This window comes from Euleptes europaea, chromosome 7, assembly GCF_029931775.1.
Source record: "Euleptes europaea isolate rEulEur1 chromosome 7, rEulEur1.hap1, whole genome shotgun sequence".
Lineage (NCBI taxonomy): Eukaryota > Metazoa > Chordata > Lepidosauria > Squamata > Sphaerodactylidae > Euleptes > Euleptes europaea.
Window position 1 is genome coordinate 71,965,332 of NC_079318.1, and position 23,976 is coordinate 71,989,307.

The following is a 23,976-nucleotide window of genomic DNA, read 5'->3' on the forward strand; positions in this document are numbered from 1 at the left end:
TAGAACTCAGCAGGCTAGTGACCAACCTTGCAGGGCTGACCTTCAGGATTAACACCTGGATAAAGCTAGATATTTGGATCCTCAGTCTCTGAGCTTAGGGTGAGTTACAGGAACTTATGGCCTGACTTCCCAAAGAGTGTTTCGGTTACCATTCCAAGGGGTCTCTTGACTGGGACCCATTGACAAAGAGGACCTCCACATTCAGAGGCACTAATGGCAGGAAGCAACTTCAGGGGAAAGCCTTGGCCTCTGTCATGTCATTTTAAGAGTAATTGGTTGGCTACTGTCTGGATTAGAGTTAGATGAAGGTGGAGTGAAAATTGGAGGAACATTAATAATTTGAGATATGCCGATGACACTACATTATTGGCAGGAAATAGGGAAGATTTGAAACGACTACTGCTGGAAGTTAAAAGAGAAAGTGCCAAAGCAGGACTACAGCTGAACATCAAGAAAACAAATGTAATGGCTACAGGAGAATTACACAACTTTAAGGTTGACAATGAGGAAATTGAAATTGTTCAAGACTTTCTATTCCTTGGCTCCACCATCAACCAAAAGGGAGACTGCAACCAAGACGTCAGAAGGAGATTGAAACTGGGAAGGGCAGCTATGAAGGAGCTAGAAAATATTCTGATGTGTAAGGTTGTGTCACTGGCCACCAAGATTAGATTAAATCATGCCATCATATTCCCTATTACTATGTATGGGTGTGAAAGCTGGACATTGAAGAAAGCTGATAGGAAGAAAATAGATTCCTTTGAAATGGGGTGTTGGAGGAGTGTTACTGTGGACTGCCCAAAAAAACCCCATCAGTGGGTTCTAGATCAAATCAAGCCTGAACTGACCCTAGAAGCTAAAATGACTAAACTGAGGCTATCGAATTTTGGTCACATCATGAGATGAGAAGAGTCACTGGAAGACAGTCATGCTAGGAAAAGTTGAGGGCAGCAGGAAAAGAGGAAGACCCAACAAAAGATGGATGAACTCAACACATGAAGCCACAGCCCTCAATTTGCAAGATCTGAGCAAGGCTGTCAAAGATAGGATATTTTTGGAGGATGTTGATTCATAGGGTCGCCATGAGTTGTAAGCGACTTGATGGCACTTAACACACACTGTGTGCAACAGGATGGACTAGAGGGATCACTGGTCTGATTCAGCAAGTCTTAAGTTCTTAGGGAGACGTGCCTCATGATAGAAAGCTTCACCTTTAGTTTAAAAGGTTAGCAGATCATGTCTTGCTGTATAAGGCCATCTGCATTGGAGTGTAGAAGGAACTCAACAGATACACCCCATACCCAGGTTGTCAAGGTGGGTGGAATTAGGATTTGGGGACGATGTGTGCTTCGTGGACTCGTAAGTTTATTTTCCAGGATATAAGACAGACTAGGAGCCCCGTGGCGCAGAGTGTTAAGCTGCAGTACTGTAGTCAAAAAGCTCTGCTCACGACCTGAGTTCGATCCCGACGGAAGTCGGTTTCAGGTAGCCGGCTCAAGGTCGACTCAGCCTTCCATCCTTCCGAGGTCGATCAAATGAGTACCCAGCTTGCTGGGGGTAAAGGGAAGATGACTGGGGAAGGCACTGGCAAACCACCCCGCAAAAAACAAAGTCTGCCTAGAAAACGTCGGGATGTGACGTCTCCCCATGGGTCAGGAATGACCCGGTGCTTGCACAGGGGACCTTTACCTTTACCTTTAAGACAGACTAGAGCAGGTCAATTTCCCCTCTCCCTCATTTTCTTAATGTTCACCAATACTCAACTTACCAAGGTTACTGAAGTGCTATGTGCATGCCCAGTGCTTATGGGGACAGTGTGGTTTTCCTTTTTCTTCCTTAGTTTACAAATATCTTTCTGCATATTTGGTGAGTCCTTCAAGGTTCAGAACTCTTTACCTTGTCTGGTGGTGGCAATTTGCTACTCTGCTGATAGGCTATTTGCTACTGGAAGTAGTGTTTGTACAGTATTCATAAATCAGTGTTCCCCCCGCACTACAAGAAAAATGCTGTATTAATTCAGATGCACCATGCTGGCAGACCATGCTTGTTGACATGTCAAAACTCCCATGTACAAACCAGACCAAGTCTGATAAGCAAATACTTCCTTAATTGCTCATACCAACTTACCTTTAATGGTTTTAGGGAGACAGGCAATCCTTGATCCAGAGAATCATGTGCCAAGGGAAAGTGATCAAATTGTGGTTTCCCCAGAGCTGATACAGGCATAAAGACCTGCTTTTAAGCATTTCACCACCAATCTAGGCAGTCTCTTGCATAAAATGTGAATGCAATACTAAACAGGGCAAGAACATTATATTCTATGGAAGCAGAAAAATAAGACCATTTTGCGGATAAAATATCTCGCATCTGGTCTAACTTGGACTCTACATTAGCAGCAACAGGATCGGATTGTCCCAGGGTGCCGATTTGTCCAGGTGGCAGTGGTGCCTTTCAAGCAGCTTCAGCCAGTGAGTCCACTGAAGCCCTTCCTAGGCAGAGAAGATTTTGCTGCTGTGGTGTGTGCCCTGGGTATCATCTATGCACTCTATGTGGGGGCTGCTCTTGAAGATGGTCTGGAAGCTAGTTGGTGCAGTTTGGAGTGGGTTTTGTATTGGCTGTAGTTTGGGAGAGCTTGAGAATATGCACCAGATACCATGAGACATCTCACTTGACAACATGTTTAGGGTACTTCACGCATTTGCCTGGTCATTATGGATACTATCCACCTGGCAAAGTCTGTACATTCACTGGTTAACATGCAAAATTTTCACATCCTCCACCAACACTTGAGACCAGGCACTGTACAAAAGCTGCTCATGTTGTCTGGTAAATATATAAAGACCAGAATTCATGTGCAATTTACTTTTAACCACAATATTTTCTCTTTGATTCTCGTTATGTGAACTTACTTAGCAGCATACCTATGCCACCCACCTTTACAAACATGTTTGTTTCATCAAGCTGTGGCAAAAGCTTTCATCAGCCAATAACAGCTGCCACTATTAATTCATACCAAAAAGCCGTGCAAAACTATGGAACTCTAAATACAATATTATGACCACACAGGAAAGTTTCATGTAGCACCTTTAACCCGGAACGGATAAGAAACGCACAATACAACTAATTCTTTATGATACTCAAATTTTATATAAAAGATTAACACTAATCATCTACCCTCGTTTTCTTTAACGGCGGCACAGGATTTTTTTCCTGTTTTAAATCAGTGACACGGTCCTGGGACTGCAGACAATGTGGATGCCAGCTGTTCCAGGGAAACCAAGACAAACAGACTGGAGTTTGATATACAGAACATTCTGGAAAAATGTTAAGCAAAGGTAACATTGATACTGCCAAGTGTTAATTTTTTTTTGGTTTTGGTCATTTTATACACTGCTTGAGAAGAGCCACGCACACTCTCAGGTGAAAAAAATATAACATGGCAATGTTGGGCAGGCCATTTAATGTGTTGAAACCCAATTTGCCGAGCTACAAGTATGGGGGAAGTTGCTCAGCAATGTCATTGCAGCAATTATAGAAATAGCTGCCAGATGCATATTTTGTGTATCCTTGTGGGATTTTTCTTCACCTACTCTATTTGAACTCCAAAGGTGATCAGAGCATTTTAATCCAATGAAACAATAAAGCCAAGGAAAGGAAAATAAATGTAAACCAAGTTTATTTCGCTTTTTAAGTAGTGTTCTTAAAGCACTACAGCATGGTAAACAATGTAAATTAGTAGAAGTCATCTCAGAAGCCAGAGTTCTTCTTTTAATGAGCTTGTTAAAAAGATGCAGCCTATTCTAACAGGATAAATATTTTAACCATTTCACTTCGAGTTAATGAAGGCTCACAAATGAGCAACACTCCTCATTGAGGAAAACAAAAAGCTGTTGTCGACAAGGCGACAGCACACACACAAAAACAAAAGAACTGTGTAAAAATAACTAACTGTACTGTGTTCCCATAACTTTTTTTTCCAAGTTGCTTTACAATGGGATGATATGCACATGATCTTGCTGCAAACTTGCCATACGACTTGTAAATACCGGTCAGCCTAGCCTTGCCGCTCCACCTCTAAGCTGCTCTTGTCTGATGACGCACCACTCAGCCTCCATTCCTGAACGGTTAATCTGATGGATTTACTCATTACCCCTTTTCTTCTAGACTGCAGCGCAGGCTAGAAAGAAAGTGATCCCTAATTTTAAAAAAATCTGTGTTCTAACTGGAAAAAATGTAATAATTTTTGCAATAGACTTTACAAGTTATATGTTTTGCCTCTTTTACCCTTAGCCACAAAATGGGCATGAAGTGTTTTTATTTTTAAAATGCCTTAATTCTCAACTTCATGCAAATCTAAATAAAGATGACCAAAACAAAAAAGCTTAAACAATGGAAGGATATTTCACAGAAAATTTCTTATACAAAAACACATAAGAAAAAGGGCCACTAGGTGACATCTTAAATTTACAAATTGGCATCATTTTGGTCAACAAATATCCAAGTCCTGTTTTCTTCTGCAACAAAGCAGCTGTACAGAAAGAAAACAGTATAACTGGTTATTTTTAATCGCACATTTCCTCAGGAATTTCATGTGGATTAAGGATGCCAGGGACAGACATCTGAAGTTTGTGTTTCTCCTCCTGAGCCTGTCGAAGAGCTGTTTCTCTTTCTTCCAGGAATAAGTCAGATGTGTCTTCACCAGCAAATTCCTGTAGAAATAGGAGTTAGAAACACCATGATAATCCATAGTAAAACTTGCAAGGACTGAAGAGTATGTTGCAAAATTTCAAGTCTTATCAAAACTTAAGTTTTATACTATGTTTAAAGAATCTGCATGTGTTGTCAATTGCACGCTAAGTGACAGCTATTGTACACTTTAGAGAACAGATATTCCAGTTCATATAGTGCCCCCCTGGGCATACTGGTATACTGCTGCTGGTGACCTTACCTTCTTAAACATTACCACTCTCAGATTTCCTGCTCCTGATTGCCCCTTTATGACTGGAAAACGTTCCCAGAAAAACTAGCATGGTGCTACAACATTTTCTTCGTAAGTGTCCTATTGCATGAACCCTACTGAAACCAAGCAACCTTTGCATCAGAGTTGTCTTCATGTCAGTTTAGATTGCAAGCCCCTTTTCCCCCAGCCTTCTTCCAAGGAGCTCAAAACCAGCTTATATAGCTCAATTTTAGCTATTTTAATGACCCTGTCAAATAGGTGAGGCAAGAAGAGAATGCTATAAGAGCCCAAGGTCACCCAATTAATTTTATGGGGCCAGTTTGGAGAACATTCTTGGGAGCAGAAAAAATCTACAAAGAATGAATCACTGCTTTGGGAAAACACAAGTCTAGCCACTGGCTGGGTTATATTAGTTAACAAAACATGAAGCAGATTAGAAACTGTTGGCTATGTTTTAACAAACCATTGTTTAATCTATGCCAGTCTTGCAGAAGCTTTCAGAGCGAAACTGAAAAAGGAAATTCCAAACATACCTTTATCTGAACCAGGAAGTCCCTAAGGTGTTCCTTGAAAGCAGGAATATCCTGATTTAAACTGAAGAGTCCTGTTACGAACAGCTTAACCTGTGCACTAAGATTTAACACACAGAACAGACAATTAACATAACAGTACTTAGGCAAACTGTACTAGAACGTCAGATATTAACACACTTACTCTTGCAGATGAGGAAATGCAGATTTAAGGAGATTAGCAACATACTCCTGAATAAACATTTGGTTGTTCACTGGATTTCCAGGGTTTAGAGGAGTACTTATTTTTCCTTCTTCTACTAAGTTGAACATGTATGCAAGAATTGATGCATGCATCGTCAAACCTGGTTGAAGAACACAAGAGCAATATTTAGAGCTTGAACAAACATTTCTGTTGACTGAAGCACAGGCAGGTCCTACAGCTCTCCTCCCCTTTCTCTAATTCTTACCAGCAGTGTGAGATGTGTCCGTTACAACAGAGAAAATGTGTTGAAGAATATCACAGAAATAAGTCTGATAAAAACTCTGAGCAGCAGTTTCTTCTTGTGCAACATTTTGTAAGAGAGTATAGAGAATCTGAAGGCCTAGGAGAGAGAGCACAAAACACTGCAGGTGAGACCGCTGAACAGCTCTGCATAACTGTTACAGGGCTGGATACTGAACATTTCACTAGCGCCAAGAGGGAGATGACTAGCAAGTCAAGTCTTGAAACTGGTCAAGCACAAGAGCTGAACAGGAAACAGACAAGGTGAATCCGCAAATGCAGATTTCAATCTACATGCTGGTATACTTTGGTCCGAGTAGATAGCAGAGCTCAACAAACTCTTGTTCAAGCATGCAAGTTTAAGAAACAAACAAGGTTTATTCACCTGTATCTGCAACATTTCTCATAGTGTGCTTGAAAGCCCAAATGATTGAGTCCAGTACTAGCTTGAATTGTGCAGGTGGTATGGCCAGGAATGCTGGGAAGCAATGAGAGTTTACTGCTTGTAGTAGTAAGAAAAAGTTTGTTCTGTGTTCAGGATACTCTTCAAAGTCCTAACAGCAAGTGAAGAAAAGAACAGAAAACCATATTCCATATTTTTTTCATGTGCATATACACTGCTATGGCAGACGACATCATTTATAACATTCTCCCTTCCATCCCCAAATTGCAACTCCAAAGAATTTAGTCTTCAAGACAGCAGCAACACAACTATCATACAGTTTTGTTTAACAGCCAATAGCCCTCATAGAAAACTAGTTTCAATATAATGCAAACCAAGTTTCGGTGTGCAGTTAAGTCCTCATAATACTAACTATACAAGTTAAGGCTAACTCCTTCAACAATGGGCTCAAGTACAATTACAAGAACACTAAGTACACCATTATTTTAGACTCTTGGCAGCATAGTACAGAAAGCATTTCAACATCATCTCATTTGAGCCTCATTTTATTCACAGTTTACAATTATATCTCTTAAGTCTCAGTGCATGAGGGTTTGCAAGACATTATGGGGAAAAGATCTCTGGACTTGCCAAAACGTCTTCACTCAACTTGATCTTCTGGTGTGTGAACTTCCATTCAGACAAGTTTTTTTTTTTTTAATAGACAGGTAACTTCTAAAACTTTGCATGTTGCTACAAGTGTACCTTTTACAGAAAGATAATTAAGACTCTACCAAGGGCTATTCATCTTAGATTCTAACTTAGTTATGGCAGGATACCTTCATAAGTAGCCTGGAAATAAGTGGTATGGGGAGAAATGAGTACACCAGATCTGCTGGCTATGCCTAAATCAGAGTACTGATTTGTTCCATCTTGGACATTGGAATCCCCCCACAAAAAAAACCCTCACTGATTTGTGTGTTTGCTGGGGAGAGAAGGGTAGTGACAGTGCTAATTGGAGGAACGTCCATCTGAGGCATCCAGTGCCTCCTCAATCAACATTCCAACAATTGTGCCTATTCACATGCATGCTGAGGACATCTTGATATGCTGTGACAAAGCCTTCCAATGTGGTTTCCTGGGACTGGTTCCTCCCTTGTCTGTTTTGTCTTTCCCTTGGCAGAAATACTGGGTTGGATCCAGACTAAATTGGCCATTTCCAACAATTCCTCTTTCCTATTGCAGACCCCCCCTCAGAGTCTAGGGTGTCTTACCCCTCATCAACAGCATGGTGAAGATGCTTATAAAGGCCTCCAGTCTAACATTTATAAGAAAATGTAATGCTAATATTTCAGCTAAACATAGCAGAACGCTTGCACAAAGCGGATGCTACAGAAGAGTTTCAGCATTGAGTAGAAAGATAATTACTTCTACGGTATTACCTTGTTGATCATATTTAACGTGCATTCAAAGACAGCATCAAATATCTGAGGTATTTCACCAGTAATATGTCCCCCCAGTTTGTTTACTATGATAGCCATTGTACTAAGTACTTCAGGCTCCCTGGCAGCTGGAACATTCCTCTGGTAATCAATAAGGACTGCGTCCAGCAAAGGTGGAACAAAGTTTTCAGCTACCTGCAAAAAAAGAAACACAAAGTAACATTTTAAACTTAATAGTCAAGTTTATGTATCAGTTTGTTGAGGCTGTTGCATTTCACAAGTTCACACTTACCATCTGAGGATCATTGGATCGGCTCACCCAGCCAGAAATTAATTTTAAGGTTTCCCTTTTTACTGTTCTCATACTTCTGATCAGTGGCTGCTTTGTAACCATTTCACCTGAAAGTGTTTGACAACACAGTCAAGAACACAAGATTTAGACGAATCAAGTAATATTACAGAGAACCACATTTTGAAATAAGATTGCCAGTAGTCTTAAAAGTCAATGCTGTTTTTGGGCATAAAAATTGTGCAGCTCCATTCTGATGCAGATTGTTCTCAGCCTTCATCCTGTTGATTTTTCTGTCAACACTTACCTTAACCATGTTTTAATATTAAACAAGGTTTTGAAACCAGCTTCAGTTGCTCCATTCCCTAAAGTAGGATGGTATGTACATCCTCTGCAAGAAGCCAAGCTGTATTCCTGGCCGGAGGATGTGTAGGGGCATGCATTTGGCTGAAGTCAAACCAGGAAAAAACCCAAAAAATATCTTTTCGGTATTTGGGCGGGGGGGGGGGGGGGGTACTGGCAAAAAATTTTGGCAGCATTACTTACTTACCTGCTGCTGAGTCAGATTCCCGCTGCCTGCAGTCTCTGAAGTCCGTGGACTTTGGACACTGCAGAAGGCAGGTATCTGAGTTCAGACAGCCTCCGTCTGCCCCCTCTGAAGTCCACAGACTTTGGAGACGGCGGCGGGGGCGGGGGGAATCTGAGGCAGATCCCCACCACCTGCCGTCTTTTAAGTCCATGTGGAGGGGGCAGACAGCGCAGAACTGAACTCTGGGCTACACAGAATTTCGCTCTGTGCATTTGTCGGGTTTGGGTTTAACCCAAAAAATTTCAATTATTCCAACTTTCCATTATTTCTGAGTTTATTAAACCCGAACATGAACAATACTGGGAAAAAGGTTCACAGCCCTAGTAGAAACCCTCTTCCTAATGGCTTTTAGCAAGGCTTGAAAAGTGACTATTTCAGAGGGCCTCTCATCACCTGATGGTGTTTTTGGTCCACCGAGAGCCTGTGGGGTATAGTGAAGAGAGTGGTGGGCTAGAATCTGGGAGATTCAGATCTCTACTCTGCCCTGAAGCTTGCTTGGCTGACCTTATGCCAGTCACCCTTGCAGCCCATCCTATCTCATAGGGTTGTTGTAACGATGAAATGGGGAAAACAGATCACATGTGCCGTCCTGAGCTTCTTTGAGAAAAAAACAGGATAAAATATTTTAACTAGATTTGTTTAGTCAATTTTTAAACCAATTTTAAAATACGAGACTACGTAAGTACATCAAGAATAAAAATCCTCCTCAACCAAGCCTATTCAAATAAGCAATGCCTCAAAAACAATATACAAAAATATTCCTTCTATACTTCTGATTTAGAGTGGTATTTATGGCAAACTTCCATGAATCTGTTCCGATTCTTAGATTGGCCTATATTTTTAATGTTATGTAAACCATGTAGAACAAAAATTGGGAAGGTGAGCGTACATTTTTAAAACCAACAGCAAACTTTGGTTAAAATATCAGAGATACATGTGCACAGGCTCTCAAAGGAAACCTACATTATTTCCAAACGAGCCATACAACTTAACCACCTGCAATTCAATGATATGGAAAAAACTATCATTTTCAAGCAGGAAAAGGTACCTTCAGCTGAGTTATGATTTCTTATTTAACACTAAACCATGCTTTTTTGATGTGAAGCCATTAGATTAGATTAATTTCGCACCCTTCAATAGTTTTCCTGACCACAGCATGCAACATATCAAGGGGCATGCTTACCTCGTGGATTGAATACATCACACTCATAATTCTCCCATCTTTTAATTCTACTCTAACCCAGTCTTTGTTCTGGTCTTCAAATGATAATGACTGGGCTTCTCCCACCACCAGACTTGCCAAAATTTTCCACTGGTGAAAGGCAGACGAGACCCCCCCTTCAGACCACTGAAAAGGATAAGCCAAGGGATCGGAAGGGCAATGATGTCAAAAGCTACATAAGATGGGGACTAGAGGAAGGAAATTGGGTGAGATTGAGCAGAAAAAAACGTTGGAAGGGCCCACCCTTAACTGGGAAGGTGCTATTTTAAGATAATCCAGAATGATGGCACCAAGATGAGCTATGTTAAGACTCTTACCGTTTGCCTGAATAGCTGCAGAAATATTTTCACTTAGGCACTTGTACACATTCAGCATATCCAAGTAGATTCTTCCCAGCTGAATCACAAATGGATGCCCGACAGCTTTACATGCTCTCACATTGGTTTTCAGGATGCTACCCAACTGTTTAACTGTTTCAGAGTCCTTTAGGATGTCAACATTCTGTTGACAGAAATAAACCATGTTTGCATATATGACATGAGAACATAAGAACCCTGCTGGATCAGACCAGTGGTCCATCTAGTCTAGCATCACACAGTGGCCAACCAGTTACTCTGGAGAGACAGCAATGAGTCAGAGGCCGATGCCTTCCCCTGATTTGCCTCCTGGCATTGGCATTCAGAGGTTTACTACCTCTGAATGTGGTGGTTCCTTTTAGTCACCATGGCTAGAAGTCAGATAGACCTATGCATCTGTCTAATCCGCTTATGAAGCTGTCTATGCCTGTGTCCATCACTACATCCTCTAGCAGCAAATCTGCTTTTGAATGACTCATTCAGTAGAGTAGTATTTCCTTTTGTCTGTCTTGAATCTACTGTTCATCAACTTCATTGGATGCCCCCAAGTTCTATCCACTCTCTCCACTCCACATATAATTTTTTAAACCTCGTATAATTTTTAAAATCTTTATCATGTCCCCCTTAGTCATCTCTTTTCTAAACAGAAAAGTCCCAGACTCTTCCATCTTTCCTCATAGGAAAATTGCTCCAAATGCCTAATCATCGTGGTTGCCCTATTCTGTACTTTTTCTAGCTCTGCAGTCTTTCTCGGAGATATGGTGACCAGAACTACACAGTATTCCAAATGAGGCCACACCATAAATCTACACAGGGGAATTATAATATTGGCGGTTTCATTTTCAATCCCTTTAATAATCTCTAGCATAGAGTTTACCTTTTTAACCACTGTGGCACAACGAGCTGACATTTTAATTGAGCTATCCACTACAACCCCAAGGTCTCTTTCCCTCTCAGTCTCAGCAAATTTAGACTCCATTAACGTATACTTAAAGGTGGGATTTTTTGTTCCAATGTGCATCATCTTACACTTACGTTCAGTGAACTTAATTTGCCACACTGTTGCTCACTTACCCAATTTCAAAAAACCTGCTGGAGCTCTTCACTGTTGGCCCTGGTTTTCACCATCCTGAATAACTGCGTCATCTACAAACCTGGCCACTGCACTACTCACCACGAGTTCCAGATCACTTATGAAAAACTAAATAGCACCAGCCCCAATTCCCTCAGTTGAGAGAACTGTCTATTTATTCCTACTTTCCGCTTCCTGTTATTTAGTCAACATTTAACCCATAAGCAGATCTATCCTCTTATCCCATGACTGCTAAGCTTACTCAGGAGTCTCTGGTGAGGTACCTTGTCAAAAATAAGTACTGTATACTAGGTCAACACCATCTACATGTTTGTTCAACTTTCTTGAAGAATTAAAAAAGGCTAGTTAGGCAAGAATAGGTGATTTCCCCCCCAGCGGGCTTTGATTCCCCTCCCAGCGAGCTTTGTTCCTCTATGTGCCTAATAATTTGGTCATGGTGAAGCACACCTTTCATGAAGTATTAAGTTCAACAAGCACGTACTGTCAATTCAATTTGGTAAAAGAAACTACTGATATGTATATCCAAACATTCCAATCCTACTAATCAGCAAGAAGAAAGGACTAATCAAGTCTTGTGTGAATGTAAGTTAAAAAGGTAAAGGTCCCCTGTGCAAGCACCGGGTCATTCCTGACCCATGGGGTGAAGTCACATCCAGACATTTGCTAGGCAGACTATGTTTACAAGGTGGTTTGCCAGTGCCTTTCCCAGTCATCTTCCCTTTACCCCCAGCAAGCTGGGTACTCATTTTATCGACCTCGGAAGGATGGAAGGTTGAGTCAACCTTGAGATGGCTACCTGAAACCAACTTCCGTTGGGACAAGACTCAGGTCGTGAGCAGAGCTTGGACTGCAGCACTGCAGCTTACCACTCTGCGCCACGGGGCTTTGTTACATTTGTAATAATTAGCTCAATCCCCAAGGAAAAACTGAGATTTCATATGAGGTACATTTTGTTGCCGTTTTCCACTGTGACAACAGAACAGGACTAAGAAGGGTGCTTGCCTATTTTCAGTTCGTGCAGAGCATGAGCAAAATACTTTGACGAAGAAATAAGTTAATGGCTAGACCCAAACAGCTTTTCTGCTGGTGAAAATGGAGGGGTCCACTTTGGTCACCCACCCCCAAGAGGCTATGCTGTGAATCACAGGAACTGCATGGACAAAAGCCATGTTGGATGGTGGCTGTAGTAAGAATTGGGTGAGGCTGAATAGAAAAGCTGTCTGGATCCAACCCATGTCTTTCTTGATCTGAACAGTTGTCTAGTGCATGCCCCCAATACAGTTCACTTAAAAGCCACTGCGACCAAGTTCTCCCAGAAACAACTCACGTGTCAAACTATATGTTTAAGTTAGACTTCTTTAGGACTATTTCCTACACAACGTAACAATGCTTGCAAGAAAAATGTAGCATCTCCTTACTTTTGTGGCCTGTTGAATTATGCTATCCCATACTTGATTAGGGAGTAACATGTATTTCTCTATCAAATGCTCCTGTACAGTTTGGTCAGTTTGTGCTCCAATCATATAGCCAACTGCTTCGTAGAAAGTATGTACCTAGTGACAAATATAGCAGAACATATGGTTGAATAACCTGAAAATTCTGGAACAATCCTACTAAATGTCCTTTCAAATTCAGATTGTTCTAAAAATGCTCTCAGGCACTATTTTCTGCTCAATTACACAGTATGGCAGTATCATGTGTAGCCTGTTTAGAGCTCAAGAATTAATGGGCTGTATTCAATCCTAGTATTTGTTTTAATCTTAAACATGAACTCATATTAGCCAGCCAGTCCCCATTCATGCTTATTGCCCCATTACTACATAAACACAATTATTCCCCATTCATAGTGCTAGCTGGATCCAATTTACTATTTTTAGCAGCTTATGGATAATAGTAACAACACATTACAAAGAATATGACTAAAACAGTAAACTAACAATGAAGGGAGGACTAATAACAGTATCCAAAGCAGGAGTGCTTGCAACTGCTTTGTGTCTCTCCCCACCACCCATATACGTCCCACTGCCATACAGTTTGCACAAAGCTTTCCTTGCTCCCCCTTTATCATGCAATATCAAGTAATGAACAGCAGAATTCCACATACCTGCTGAGGCTGAAGATCACAAATGATCGTATTAATGTTGTTCAGGATCTCATCAATGAACGGCATTACCTCTCCCACCTGGACTTGGACAAAGTGTCGGCGGCATTTCTGCGCTATTTTTATGAAAGTATCACAAGCCATGTCCTGGACACCATCATGGGTTTCTAAGAAAGATCAAAAATGAAGATTTATTTCTCACTCCCCCTATTTTTCTGTGCTGACATTGTTATGAACAAACTGCATTGTGCTGCTATGTCTCGTGTTTTTTGGGGCTTTTTTAGTGGACTAGAGAAAAGGAGAAGTGTAAAGCAAACTTTAGAGAACATATTTCCCTTTCTTAAATCTAAATACCACCTTAAACAGCATGTTTCACCAGCCCTGGATAATACCATCAGGACAAGGAAATGCATGTCAGTACAGAATAGCTTTCTCAGAATTCTATAAACTATTTAGCCCCAGTGAATAAATTATTCATTATATACAATTCCATACACATACCTGTTTCCCCAAAGTCCTGTTATTTCAATATCAAAACGAACAAATATTTCAATGTAAGTCACAAGGAAAAACTTAGGGTACTGAGAAAAACCTAATAAAATGTCAAATTACCATGCATAAATTCAAACAGCTTGTTGACCACAGTCTTCAGAAATTTCCAGTGGGCTCTCAAAAACCGTGGATATTGCCCTACTATGTACATGATATTGGATGCGATAATAGCTTTGTTATCTTTCCCACGTTTCTGCTCACAGAGTCCCAGAAGGTCCTACAAAGGAAAAGCATTTGAGCAACAATGTTGGAGTTCCCTTGTTTAGCTATAACAAAAATTGTTACCCATTACAGGGCTACACTGTGAATCTAATATTTACAAGTATTCCTTTACTAGCTAGGTGGACAAACTCAATACATACAAATGTACAAAATTTCCTATTCTCCTTAAATGTTTGTTGTTTAGTTCAAACTTTATGATTATGACTAACATAGCAATAGGCACACAGTACTTTATAAATAAGATACATAAAAGGTACAAGTCCTGATTAACATTTCCATGAAACACCTACCTGCTTATTTTTATTTATTTAAATTTTTATACCACTTCTTTTTGGTTAAGAGCTCGAAGCTGTTTACAGCAACATATGATTACATCAATTAAAATAGATACAAAAATGGGATGGTGAATAGCCAATAAAATCATGCACATAAAAATAATATAAAGTACATACAACCAATCTAATCCCAATGCTAACACAATAGGAACCCTACAAATGACATCAAATATTACATTACCCACAAGCCAACTATGCCTTACAACAGAGATTATGAACCAAAAGCATGCCGGAATAATACTGCCTTACAGAATTTTTAGGGACAAACATGGCCAAGCATAAGCTTAGCATATCCAGCTACTGCTACCTTCTTCAAAAGCACCTACCAAGCCTTATGTTTTCATGTAAAACCAGATTGTTTCCTATAAAACCTAGGTAACAGTCCTCTATCCAACCATACCTTTATTACTGTTACAAGAAACCTTTTCTCATCTTCTTCATGCATTGCTCCACTAATTGAGCCTATAGCCCAACACAGAGTGTTTAGGTTTTTCCATGACCACTCAGTACCATTTACTTGATTGTGAAGTTTCTCTGTCATTATTCGTTCAGTATCTGCATAATCCAGATGGGTGAGGTAAACTGGAAGAATAAGGATTTACAAACTTGGGTTATTCCTTTGAAGAGAGGGATTAGATTTTAGGGTACATAAAGAGTGGGCATCTCCTCTCCCACACCACTCTCCTAGACATCCTGAAGATATAGAGCACTTTGTTGCTGAGAGGAGACACATAAGCATCCATCACAGCTAGATTCTAATAACAGCAGTAAAAGATTCTCTTAAGATCTGTTAAGCTTTTGTAACCATTGGTTTCCCACCTTTTTCGAAACTCTGATAGCTAACAAAACATATTACTATGATTACAAAAATAATACTATGCAACTATACAGCTTTTTTGACACAGAGTGTACTTCACGCATATCACAATATTATTACAGCCTGTAAGGCAGGCCAGTGCTATCACTGAACTGCAGATCAAGGGAAAAGGGTCAGAGTTTAAGGTATGCAGTGGGTTTGTGGCTGTCATTTGAAGTGGTCTCAGATTCTCAAACTATGACAGAATCCCAACAACTGCATTCAACCTAATAAAACACCAGTAAATATAGAAAAATCTGTAGCCTGAACCCTCATACTTAAGAAGAACTAGCATTCCTCGGCATTTGTACACCTCCTTTGGTGGGGTAGTGATTATGGAGAAAACCCTGTTGTCTGCTATTGTACACTTCTTTCACAGGTTTAATAGGTGGGGCTTAAAGAAGGTCTTTCCCTGCATTATAGCAAGCAGGAGTTTCATAATGTAAACTAAAAGGCGGTGTTTATGAAATATAGTGTGAAGCACAGAATGGAGCGTAATAATTGCTATAAACAGTAAAGTGAACATACCTAGTGTTTCTCTCATGTTCTTGTACAAATTGATAGAATCAGTATCTTTCATGAATTCTCGGACAACTTCCCCTTGGTCATTTTCCACGACTAGCACTTCTTCTGGCTTTGCCATACGACTAACCATCAACAACCGAACCTATATTTAAGAAAAAACCCACATTTGCGTTGCGGTACATGTGGCATTTTCAAGCAAGACATGTCTAAATCTTTATATCGATGTTTTACAGCAAAGCTAGGCTTTGCATAACCTAAGGCAGGCAAGAGTGCATGTGAAAGCATCACTAAAAACATTGATTTATGTGAATAAACACAGAACATGCAAAGAAAACTCCTTTTTATATGTGAAATATCTAAATGAGGGTATAAAAAATTTTCAATGACTACAGCAAATTATTAGAATGAATTTATAAAGAACTGATGGATTTTATTCTAAGCACTATGATCAATATGTACTGTCCAAAATAGTTGCGATCAGAGTTAAGTTCCTCTCAAGAGAAATGAGAAAAGCTACACCCACCACCACCTCCTTCTGGAAGTGAAAGACATTTCCACTCATGTGAGGGCTCCACCACATCATGCCAGCCCCCACCAAAAGGTGGCTTTTGAGGAAAGAGGCATGAAACATCAGTTCTGTGAGTGCAGCTCTGCACATGTTTCTCTTGAATCAACCAACTTCTATAAATTACCAGAATTATTTTAATTTTTCATATTTTTGATATCAGAAGATTCCCATTACCTTGGACAGGACAGGTAGATAAAGTTGTCTCCTGGGAGGAACATCAAAATGCTGAGTCCCCGAAAGTAAAGGAGAAGCAGACGTTGAAAACGGACTCTCTCTATATAGTTCAGAAGCCAGGTGATTCCAGTACTCCAAGCAAATCTTGAAGATTTCAGTTTCCTCAACTTCAGAAACCAGAAGCATGTAATGAAGAGCCTAAAGTAAATTTATATAGAAGCTTTATTAATGAATCAACATTTGAAAAGGTCAAGAATCACTTTTTTCTGTTTGAAACATCTTAAAGTACATAAAGAGACAACTTTATGACTTGATCAGGCTTTCGTGAGACTTCTCTAAAATGCTTTTATGACTACCGTCTCCCTCAAAGGAAGAGCAAGTTGGTGGTCCAGAACAATTAATATGTTGTCAGCATTTTGTAAACACTGTTGACTGATAGCAACAAATAAAGAGAAACAAGATCATCATGTGCACACATCAAGGATTCTTTTATTATTTCACAGAACAAAAGGTTCCTTAGTGTGAAAACAGTTATCTTTGCTCATCTGTGTTTACAGGTCTCATGTACAGCAACTTCTGAAGTATCTCCTGGACAGAGATCATAAAGAACTGGGCCATTCACCAAGGTGACAGATGACCCAGTGTTTGAGATAGGTTTTAGGTCTAATCAAATTTAGTCTGCTCATTAATTCAATCTAAACTTACTTCTCAATAAAACCTGTAAGACAGAGGAGATTCAGAAATTAGTGTGAATACAAAATAGGTGAGTGGTGAATAGGTCTGTAAATCTGAGATTCATCCCACATAGCACCTCAGGGTTGTGTTGCATGTTTATTTACTTCATTTACTTCATTTTACCCCAACGGAGACTCAAAGTAGCTTATGTTGTTCTCCTTCCCTCCATTTTATCCTCACAACAACCCTGTGAGTTAGCTCAGGCTGAGACCGTGTTACTGGCCCAAGGTCACTCAGTAAGCTTCCATGGTAATTGGGAATTTGAACCTGGGACTCCCAGATCCTAGTTTGACACTCTACCCACTACATAATACTGGTTCATTACATATTACAGAAGTTACGTACAACCCATATGTTTTAAGTGGGATACATGAATAGACGCTTCTGTATGAATCGTTAACAGTACATGATTACTCAGTTGATCATTATATCCATTTTTAGCATGCCATCAGAAGTATTAACTGCATTACTTTACGGATACACAAGGAGATTTGAACAAAAATTTAGATTAAACGAAAATCAAAAGGAAAAAAAAAGACTTACTTCCATCAATGTCTCTCTTAGATTTAAACGTTTTTCTATAAGCTGGCCATGCTCTTTTAAAAAAGTACAGAGAAATAAACTGAGATTCTGAATGAAGTTCTGCTCATCATCTTTCCCATTTGAGTACGCAAGTCGAATGTTGGTATTCAAAGGAAGCATCTAGAAAGAGTGTAAGACCCATTATAATCTAGAAGATGAAGCCTTCTTCATTACTGCCTTATCGTTTTGCATATTTGCTATTATGAACCACAACCTCAAAAACATCATTCAATAGTAAAATATGTTCCCTATTCTGGAGATTCTGTTAGAATACTACTGAAAATGCTTATCTATACACAGGACCAAAGCTGTCCATTAGTGTGTGGTACATGGAACCTGGAGGTGGAAGGGTAAGCAGAACTTTTGACAGGATTTTTTCATTTGAACTATCTTAATGAAAAAAAAATCCTCCTGTCAAAATCCAATTTTACAATTAATCCATGTAAACAGAACAGAAGGAGAGCAATGCTCACCCTCCCCAACAGTAAGATTATTAATATAATGCCAAATATATTCCTGGCAGTTGCTTCACGGCTAGTTTTACCATGGTTTGCTTTTATTTGGATAGCAGAAAAACAATAGCTCCATTGAAAATGGGACTTGAGTTTAAATCAAAATCTTATCAACTTTTGCAGAGCTGACTATACATAGTATGCATGCTTAAATGTCTGACATGCAGTAAATTTACACATGCGGAGTGAATACCAAACATCACAAAACTGATCTGACAAGTTATTGCCTGAATTTGAACATGCAGAATCCAGTGAAACACAGGATTAACAAACTGTCTTGTCAGGCAAGTTTAAATATATTGGCTGTTTTCTTAAGCATTTGGGAACCAAAAGCTTTTCTGGTCACCTCATCCCAGAATCAATGGTCTCATCCTGCCAACAGAGGTCTGAAATTAGCCTATCCATTGCCACCTGCTGATGCTGCCCTTCCGCCAATTGTTAGTGTAGACTACAAACAGACATTACCCAGAAGTGCTGACCCTGCACACACAGAATGTTATTGAAGGGGACCAGTCTCTGCGTTTTTTACAGACTGGAAGCTGACATTTCTGAAATGCACCAAGTGCCTTAAAGAGAGAATTCTCATCTATCTATTCTAATACAGTTTCTGAGATAAGAAAACAAGGTCAGAGTAGAAGTGAGCAACCTGCTCACTCAACTGGATACAACAAACAATAGAAGGGACTGAAACTGGATATCAATTTAGCAAGTGAATAGGATGATTCTGTGTTGCATCAGTTCAGAGTTACCTGTTTTAACTGCATCATGGTCAACGTAAATAGTGTGACGAACTGTTCCTCGTATTGGCTTACACTGACACCAGCAATTTCTGTGAGGCACTTCAAAGAGACATTTCGGAACATGGGGACATTTAAGAACTGTAACAAAAATATATACAAAGGTTAGCTGCAATAAAATTCCCTCATTAACTACAGAAGATCTTCAATTTAGAACAAATGCTTACTTTGTATATTAGTGTGCTGATCAGCTTGGTCTCAAAAATGTAACCAAGTGGAATCCAGTTAAGGAATCGTAGCAAAGTTTCCAAAGTCGCATGAACCAGGGGAGCATTTTGTGAATTTTCCTGTTAACAAAGCCACATATAAGCAAATCTGTCTTATGTGGCAAAAACTTCATAATGGTTTTAGTGCATCAGACTTACCATCACAAACTGACACAGCTGAAATATCTGCGAAAATTCATTGCACATGCTGCAAGAAACAGAAAAGAAATTCAGGCTCTATGTTTAGCATGCCATACTCTGACACTGTTCTATAGGTTCTCCAAGACCACAACCATCCAGATCACAAAGCTAGGAAAAGGCAAAAGTACAGGTTCTTTTACAAATAGAACTTTATGTAGAAAACTTTAAAGCAGTTACATTTGTACATCACTAGGTTTTGAGTGTATGAAACAAGTAAGAGTGTCAGTTGTCATAAGAATGCATGCAACAGAAGAACACCAATTCAAGCTGGAAGGCAGAATAAATTGCATATAGTGTAAACAATTACTTGCCTGTCTTTCAAGTGTTTGGCTTTCACTTGAGTTATCTGTCCACTAGAAAAGTCAAAGACCTCTTCACTTAGCAATTTTAAGATTACCATATTGTTCTGGCAAAGGCTCTCACTTGTCCTGCTGGCCCCCACTATGTCACTGATGAATGTTGGCCAATGTTTTGGCCACTCCTGTTTTAGTATCTGAAAGGGAGAAACATCTCATGTGACAGCTGCAGCTTTCTCTCTCCATTAAACTTCTGCTATGGCAGTATTTTAACTGAACCTTACCTGAACAAGAATCATATTCAGTTTCCCAATATATACTTTCTCTTTCTGGAGGAGGGAGAAAAAATATGGGTTAGTTAAGTCTTCACCTAATTTGAAAGGAACCCACAAGCCAATTCCCTGAAGTCTCACTCACTTCCACACATGATGGGTCCGATGAAGTCTTGATAATTAAGCCAACAACATACTTTTTGATACCTACAAAACATTAAATAACTCATTACATATACATTTACAAGTGCAGAAAAATACACATTACTATATCCTGTTTTCTTATGAATAGAGTTAAGCCAAGCCAGAGTGCCATCCACATGTTAGGAGCACAAAGGCTGTCTCAATCAGCTAAAGCACCCAGTAAACACATTAAAGTGGCATTGGTCAGGTTAAATCAAAATCTGATGTAGGACACTTTATTTACTTCATTTATATCCCTCCTTTCTCACCCAAAGTGGGGACCCAAAGCAGCTTACGCCACTTGCCTCTCCTCCATTTTTATCCTCATATCATCCCTGTGAGGTAGGTTAGACAGAGATTATGTGACCGGTACAAGGTCACCCAGCAAGCTTTCAAGGCAGTGTTGATTTGAACTTGGGTCTCCCAAATCCTAGCCTGACACTAACCGCTATACCCTAACAGCTTTCTATACTGATCAATACAGGTAAATATATCAACAAAAATTCCAGGTGCAGATAATTCTGGGGCTGTGCTAGGCATTTTAATATTTTCCACCCAAGGGAGGACAAGGAAGGAGGTGAGTGGAAAGCAAAACTTGGAAGTTCACTCTTTCATACTTGTATAAACACTTCCTACCACCAGGGGCACTGAGATTAAAAGGCCACTTTTCTACATAAAGAAGCAGACAAACGTCAAGATCTTGTTCTATGTCCTTGCATATGTACAGGGCGCTACACTGAAACCCATCATTTTCAAAATTGCCCTCCCACGGCTCCACTGAATTCTGCAGAGTTAAATGCACATGAACTGTATGATCAAAGGGTTTGTTTTATTTAAAATACACATATCTTGCTTTTCCATATAAAAATGCCCCAAATTGAAGGTAGTAATAGATTTACTTAGTTTTACCACATGCTAATACACACTGATTAGGAAATTTCTGCAATCAAAATTGAAACTTGATTTCATTCTTCAATTTTTAAAATAGTACATTTTGATCTTCCCATTAGAACTTAAACACTGTTTTCACCACTGCAGGAAATATCACTTGGAAAGAAGCCCTATGAACGCCACAAGGTAATACAGCTATGCAAATAAGTAATTAAAACACACACACGGCACATTTTGCCTGTCACAAAGCTTCTAGTTTACAACTGTGAAAACAACATTACTGCAGTGAAGAAGAAGGCAGTTGCTATTCAAGATGTTCCTCAAACAAAAGAATAATTGCAGGACAGTGTCTCAGATCACTAAAAATCAAGTGTAGGTACAAAAATGGTCAGCGCAGAAACTGAATGATGCTTGTACTCTTCTGTACCATTAAACTCTCACGTTTTCTTTCTTTGGGCCCTCCACACACACCCTCCATGAGTCTTTTTACATCATACTTCCCAGCAGACTATATTCTCCCTTCACTTTCTTCCTCCAATTAAGTATATCCTTTATCTCACACTATGAACCCAAGCCTATCACCGTATTTTAGCCTACACACATTTCTACTGTGACCCTTTCCATTCTTCCCTGTTCAGTATGCCCAGATAGCTGCAGCAATTTTCCTGCTCTCCAATATTTACGCTCAGCTCCCACCAACCAGGTTGCTCCTGCCAGCCCCTCAGATCTGACACCTCTTCACTTCTTCAAGTGTTTGATTCCCCATTTACACTAAACTGAACACAGACTGTATTTCATAAACTTGCCCAGCAGTTTTAATACCCTTTTCAGTTGCAGCGTATCAGTCATGCATTCAACCCCCCTAGCCCGACAAATAAACAAGAGTCTAAGCTTTGTATATGCTCACTTGCATGATGGGATATTTGGTTCTACTATGTAGGCCAAACAACACTGCAGACAAACAACACTGCAGACACAGAATTAGTCACCATTGTTCTTTCAAGCAGACACAGATAGGCTCATCTCTGGCACTTCCTTTATCTCTTGTTTTAATACTATCATCCCAGCCACAAGCAAATTTTTTTCCAAATTAATCCAATCACTCATTAAAACTCTTGTACAAAGCGCACACTACTGTCACTGCTATACTTTTCTACATTGGTACCAATTTAACTACCATGACTTCCCTGAGAACTGTATATAGGTAATATGCCATTTTTCCTCTCCTGCCAAATTCTTCATGAAAGTGCTGATGGTAAATCTATGGAAAACCTAGGGTAAGGGAGGGTAAATATATGAAGCTGCCTCATACCCAGTTTGACCATTAGCCCATCTACCTCCGTATTAATTACTCCAGATGGCAGCAGCTCTCAAGAGTCTTGGATCTGCTATCTCAGGTGCTGCTTTTTAACTGCAACCAATGGTTTTAGTTTTGCCCTCCCTTCTTGCAATAACTCAGGTCATAGAAATTATCCCACCCCCTTTAGTTGAAGGAAAACCTAAGGGTAGGTACCCATCTTGGTACGATCCTAGCCTTTCAATTGGCAAGCTAAAATAAAATTTGTACACCCATGTTGGGCTGGAAAGAGGAGATTACTATATCCAGACTACACGTGTTCCATTCCAGTTCCCTAAGAAAGGCTTAGCTCCAAATGTTACAAGTATCATTAAGCAAACATTCAAATGCCCAGCTTCTGCTGCAGCATCTAAAGGGAGAACTGAAATAGAATCTGTACATGTATGTATACACCAATTCAGATTTTACACCTTCTCTGCAAAAGAGAAGGATCTATAAACTGGTTAAGATTTAAAAGATTAGTTTAAGGTTTCACTTTAGCAAGAATATGATCTTGCTCAAGTCTTAGAATATGCATAGAGGGGCAAATCCATATTTGAACTAAATATAATGTACACAGCTGGACATGCATAGCTAGCTTCTACTGACCTACTACTGCAGCTTGACAAGTCATGAGCAAACTTAACAAATTATATGCCATTTTCAAAAATGTTAAATATTTAATTTTATAGTGACATTGTACCCACCTAGGAAGCATAAGTTTATTTGTGTCCCGATTATGTCAAGCAATGAGTATCATTTCTGTTTAAGAAATAACTAAAGTTCAATGAGAAACCAGAAATATCAAAAAATAGATTAAAATGCTGGTACCCATGCTGGCTAGTTAGAGAAAATATCAATTTGACAATATTTCTAATAGGCTCAACAACAAAAAAATTAAGTGATTGAGGGTAGCTTTAAAGTGTCCTAATTAGTTCTTGTATCTGGATTACGTATGTCTGTCAAGGGGTGTGGTACAATTGGTTTTGTGCACCAGTCTTTTAGGGGCCTTAGGGGGTTTATGAGGAGATTCATTTGCAGTTTGAGCTCTCCTTTTTCCTCTACTTCTAATTCTAAATTGCACCAATGTGACAATACATCTTTTGTTGCAACAGCTGAGTGGCATCTAGCAGACACATTAAAATTGTTTGGGGACAGATAACATTTAGAGATGCCCCAAGTGATGTTCTGTAACCCACTATGACACATTTCTGAGATTCTTTGTTGACAAAATCTCTCATATCCATTCAAAGGAAACTCCTGAACTGTGTCAGAAGCATTTGCC

The 23,976-nt window shown here is 39.6% G+C and overlaps 1 protein-coding gene across 2 annotated transcripts in view; it reads right to left on the bottom strand.

Moving 5' to 3' along the window:
* Positions 1 to 4,382: 4,382 nt before the first annotated feature.
* Positions 4,383 to 23,976, bottom strand: part of XPO1 (exportin 1) — a 40,316-nt gene continuing 20,722 nt past the window's right edge. For both annotated transcript variants that reach the window (XM_056852306.1, XM_056852304.1), the window contains exons 5-25: positions 20,427 to 20,488; positions 20,294 to 20,338; positions 20,025 to 20,206; positions 19,672 to 19,720; positions 19,474 to 19,593; positions 19,259 to 19,387; positions 17,959 to 18,117; positions 16,681 to 16,878; positions 15,942 to 16,080; positions 14,958 to 15,139; positions 14,061 to 14,217; positions 13,452 to 13,615; positions 12,766 to 12,900; positions 10,216 to 10,399; positions 8,091 to 8,197; positions 7,799 to 7,993; positions 6,360 to 6,528; positions 5,940 to 6,074; positions 5,675 to 5,834; positions 5,494 to 5,590; positions 4,383 to 4,709 (exon numbers count right to left, since the gene is read on the bottom strand). In XM_056852306.1, the coding sequence (XP_056708284.1) occupies positions 4,563 to 4,709; positions 5,494 to 5,590; positions 5,675 to 5,834; positions 5,940 to 6,074; positions 6,360 to 6,528; positions 7,799 to 7,993; positions 8,091 to 8,197; positions 10,216 to 10,399; positions 12,766 to 12,900; positions 13,452 to 13,615; positions 14,061 to 14,217; positions 14,958 to 15,139; positions 15,942 to 16,080; positions 16,681 to 16,878; positions 17,959 to 18,117; positions 19,259 to 19,387; positions 19,474 to 19,593; positions 19,672 to 19,720; positions 20,025 to 20,206; positions 20,294 to 20,338; positions 20,427 to 20,488 (2,915 nt within the window). In that variant the 3' untranslated portion in view covers positions 4,383 to 4,562. The remainder of the gene's footprint in view (positions 4,710 to 5,493; positions 5,591 to 5,674; positions 5,835 to 5,939; positions 6,075 to 6,359; positions 6,529 to 7,798; positions 7,994 to 8,090; positions 8,198 to 10,215; positions 10,400 to 12,765; positions 12,901 to 13,451; positions 13,616 to 14,060; positions 14,218 to 14,957; positions 15,140 to 15,941; positions 16,081 to 16,680; positions 16,879 to 17,958; positions 18,118 to 19,258; positions 19,388 to 19,473; positions 19,594 to 19,671; positions 19,721 to 20,024; positions 20,207 to 20,293; positions 20,339 to 20,426; positions 20,489 to 23,976) is intronic.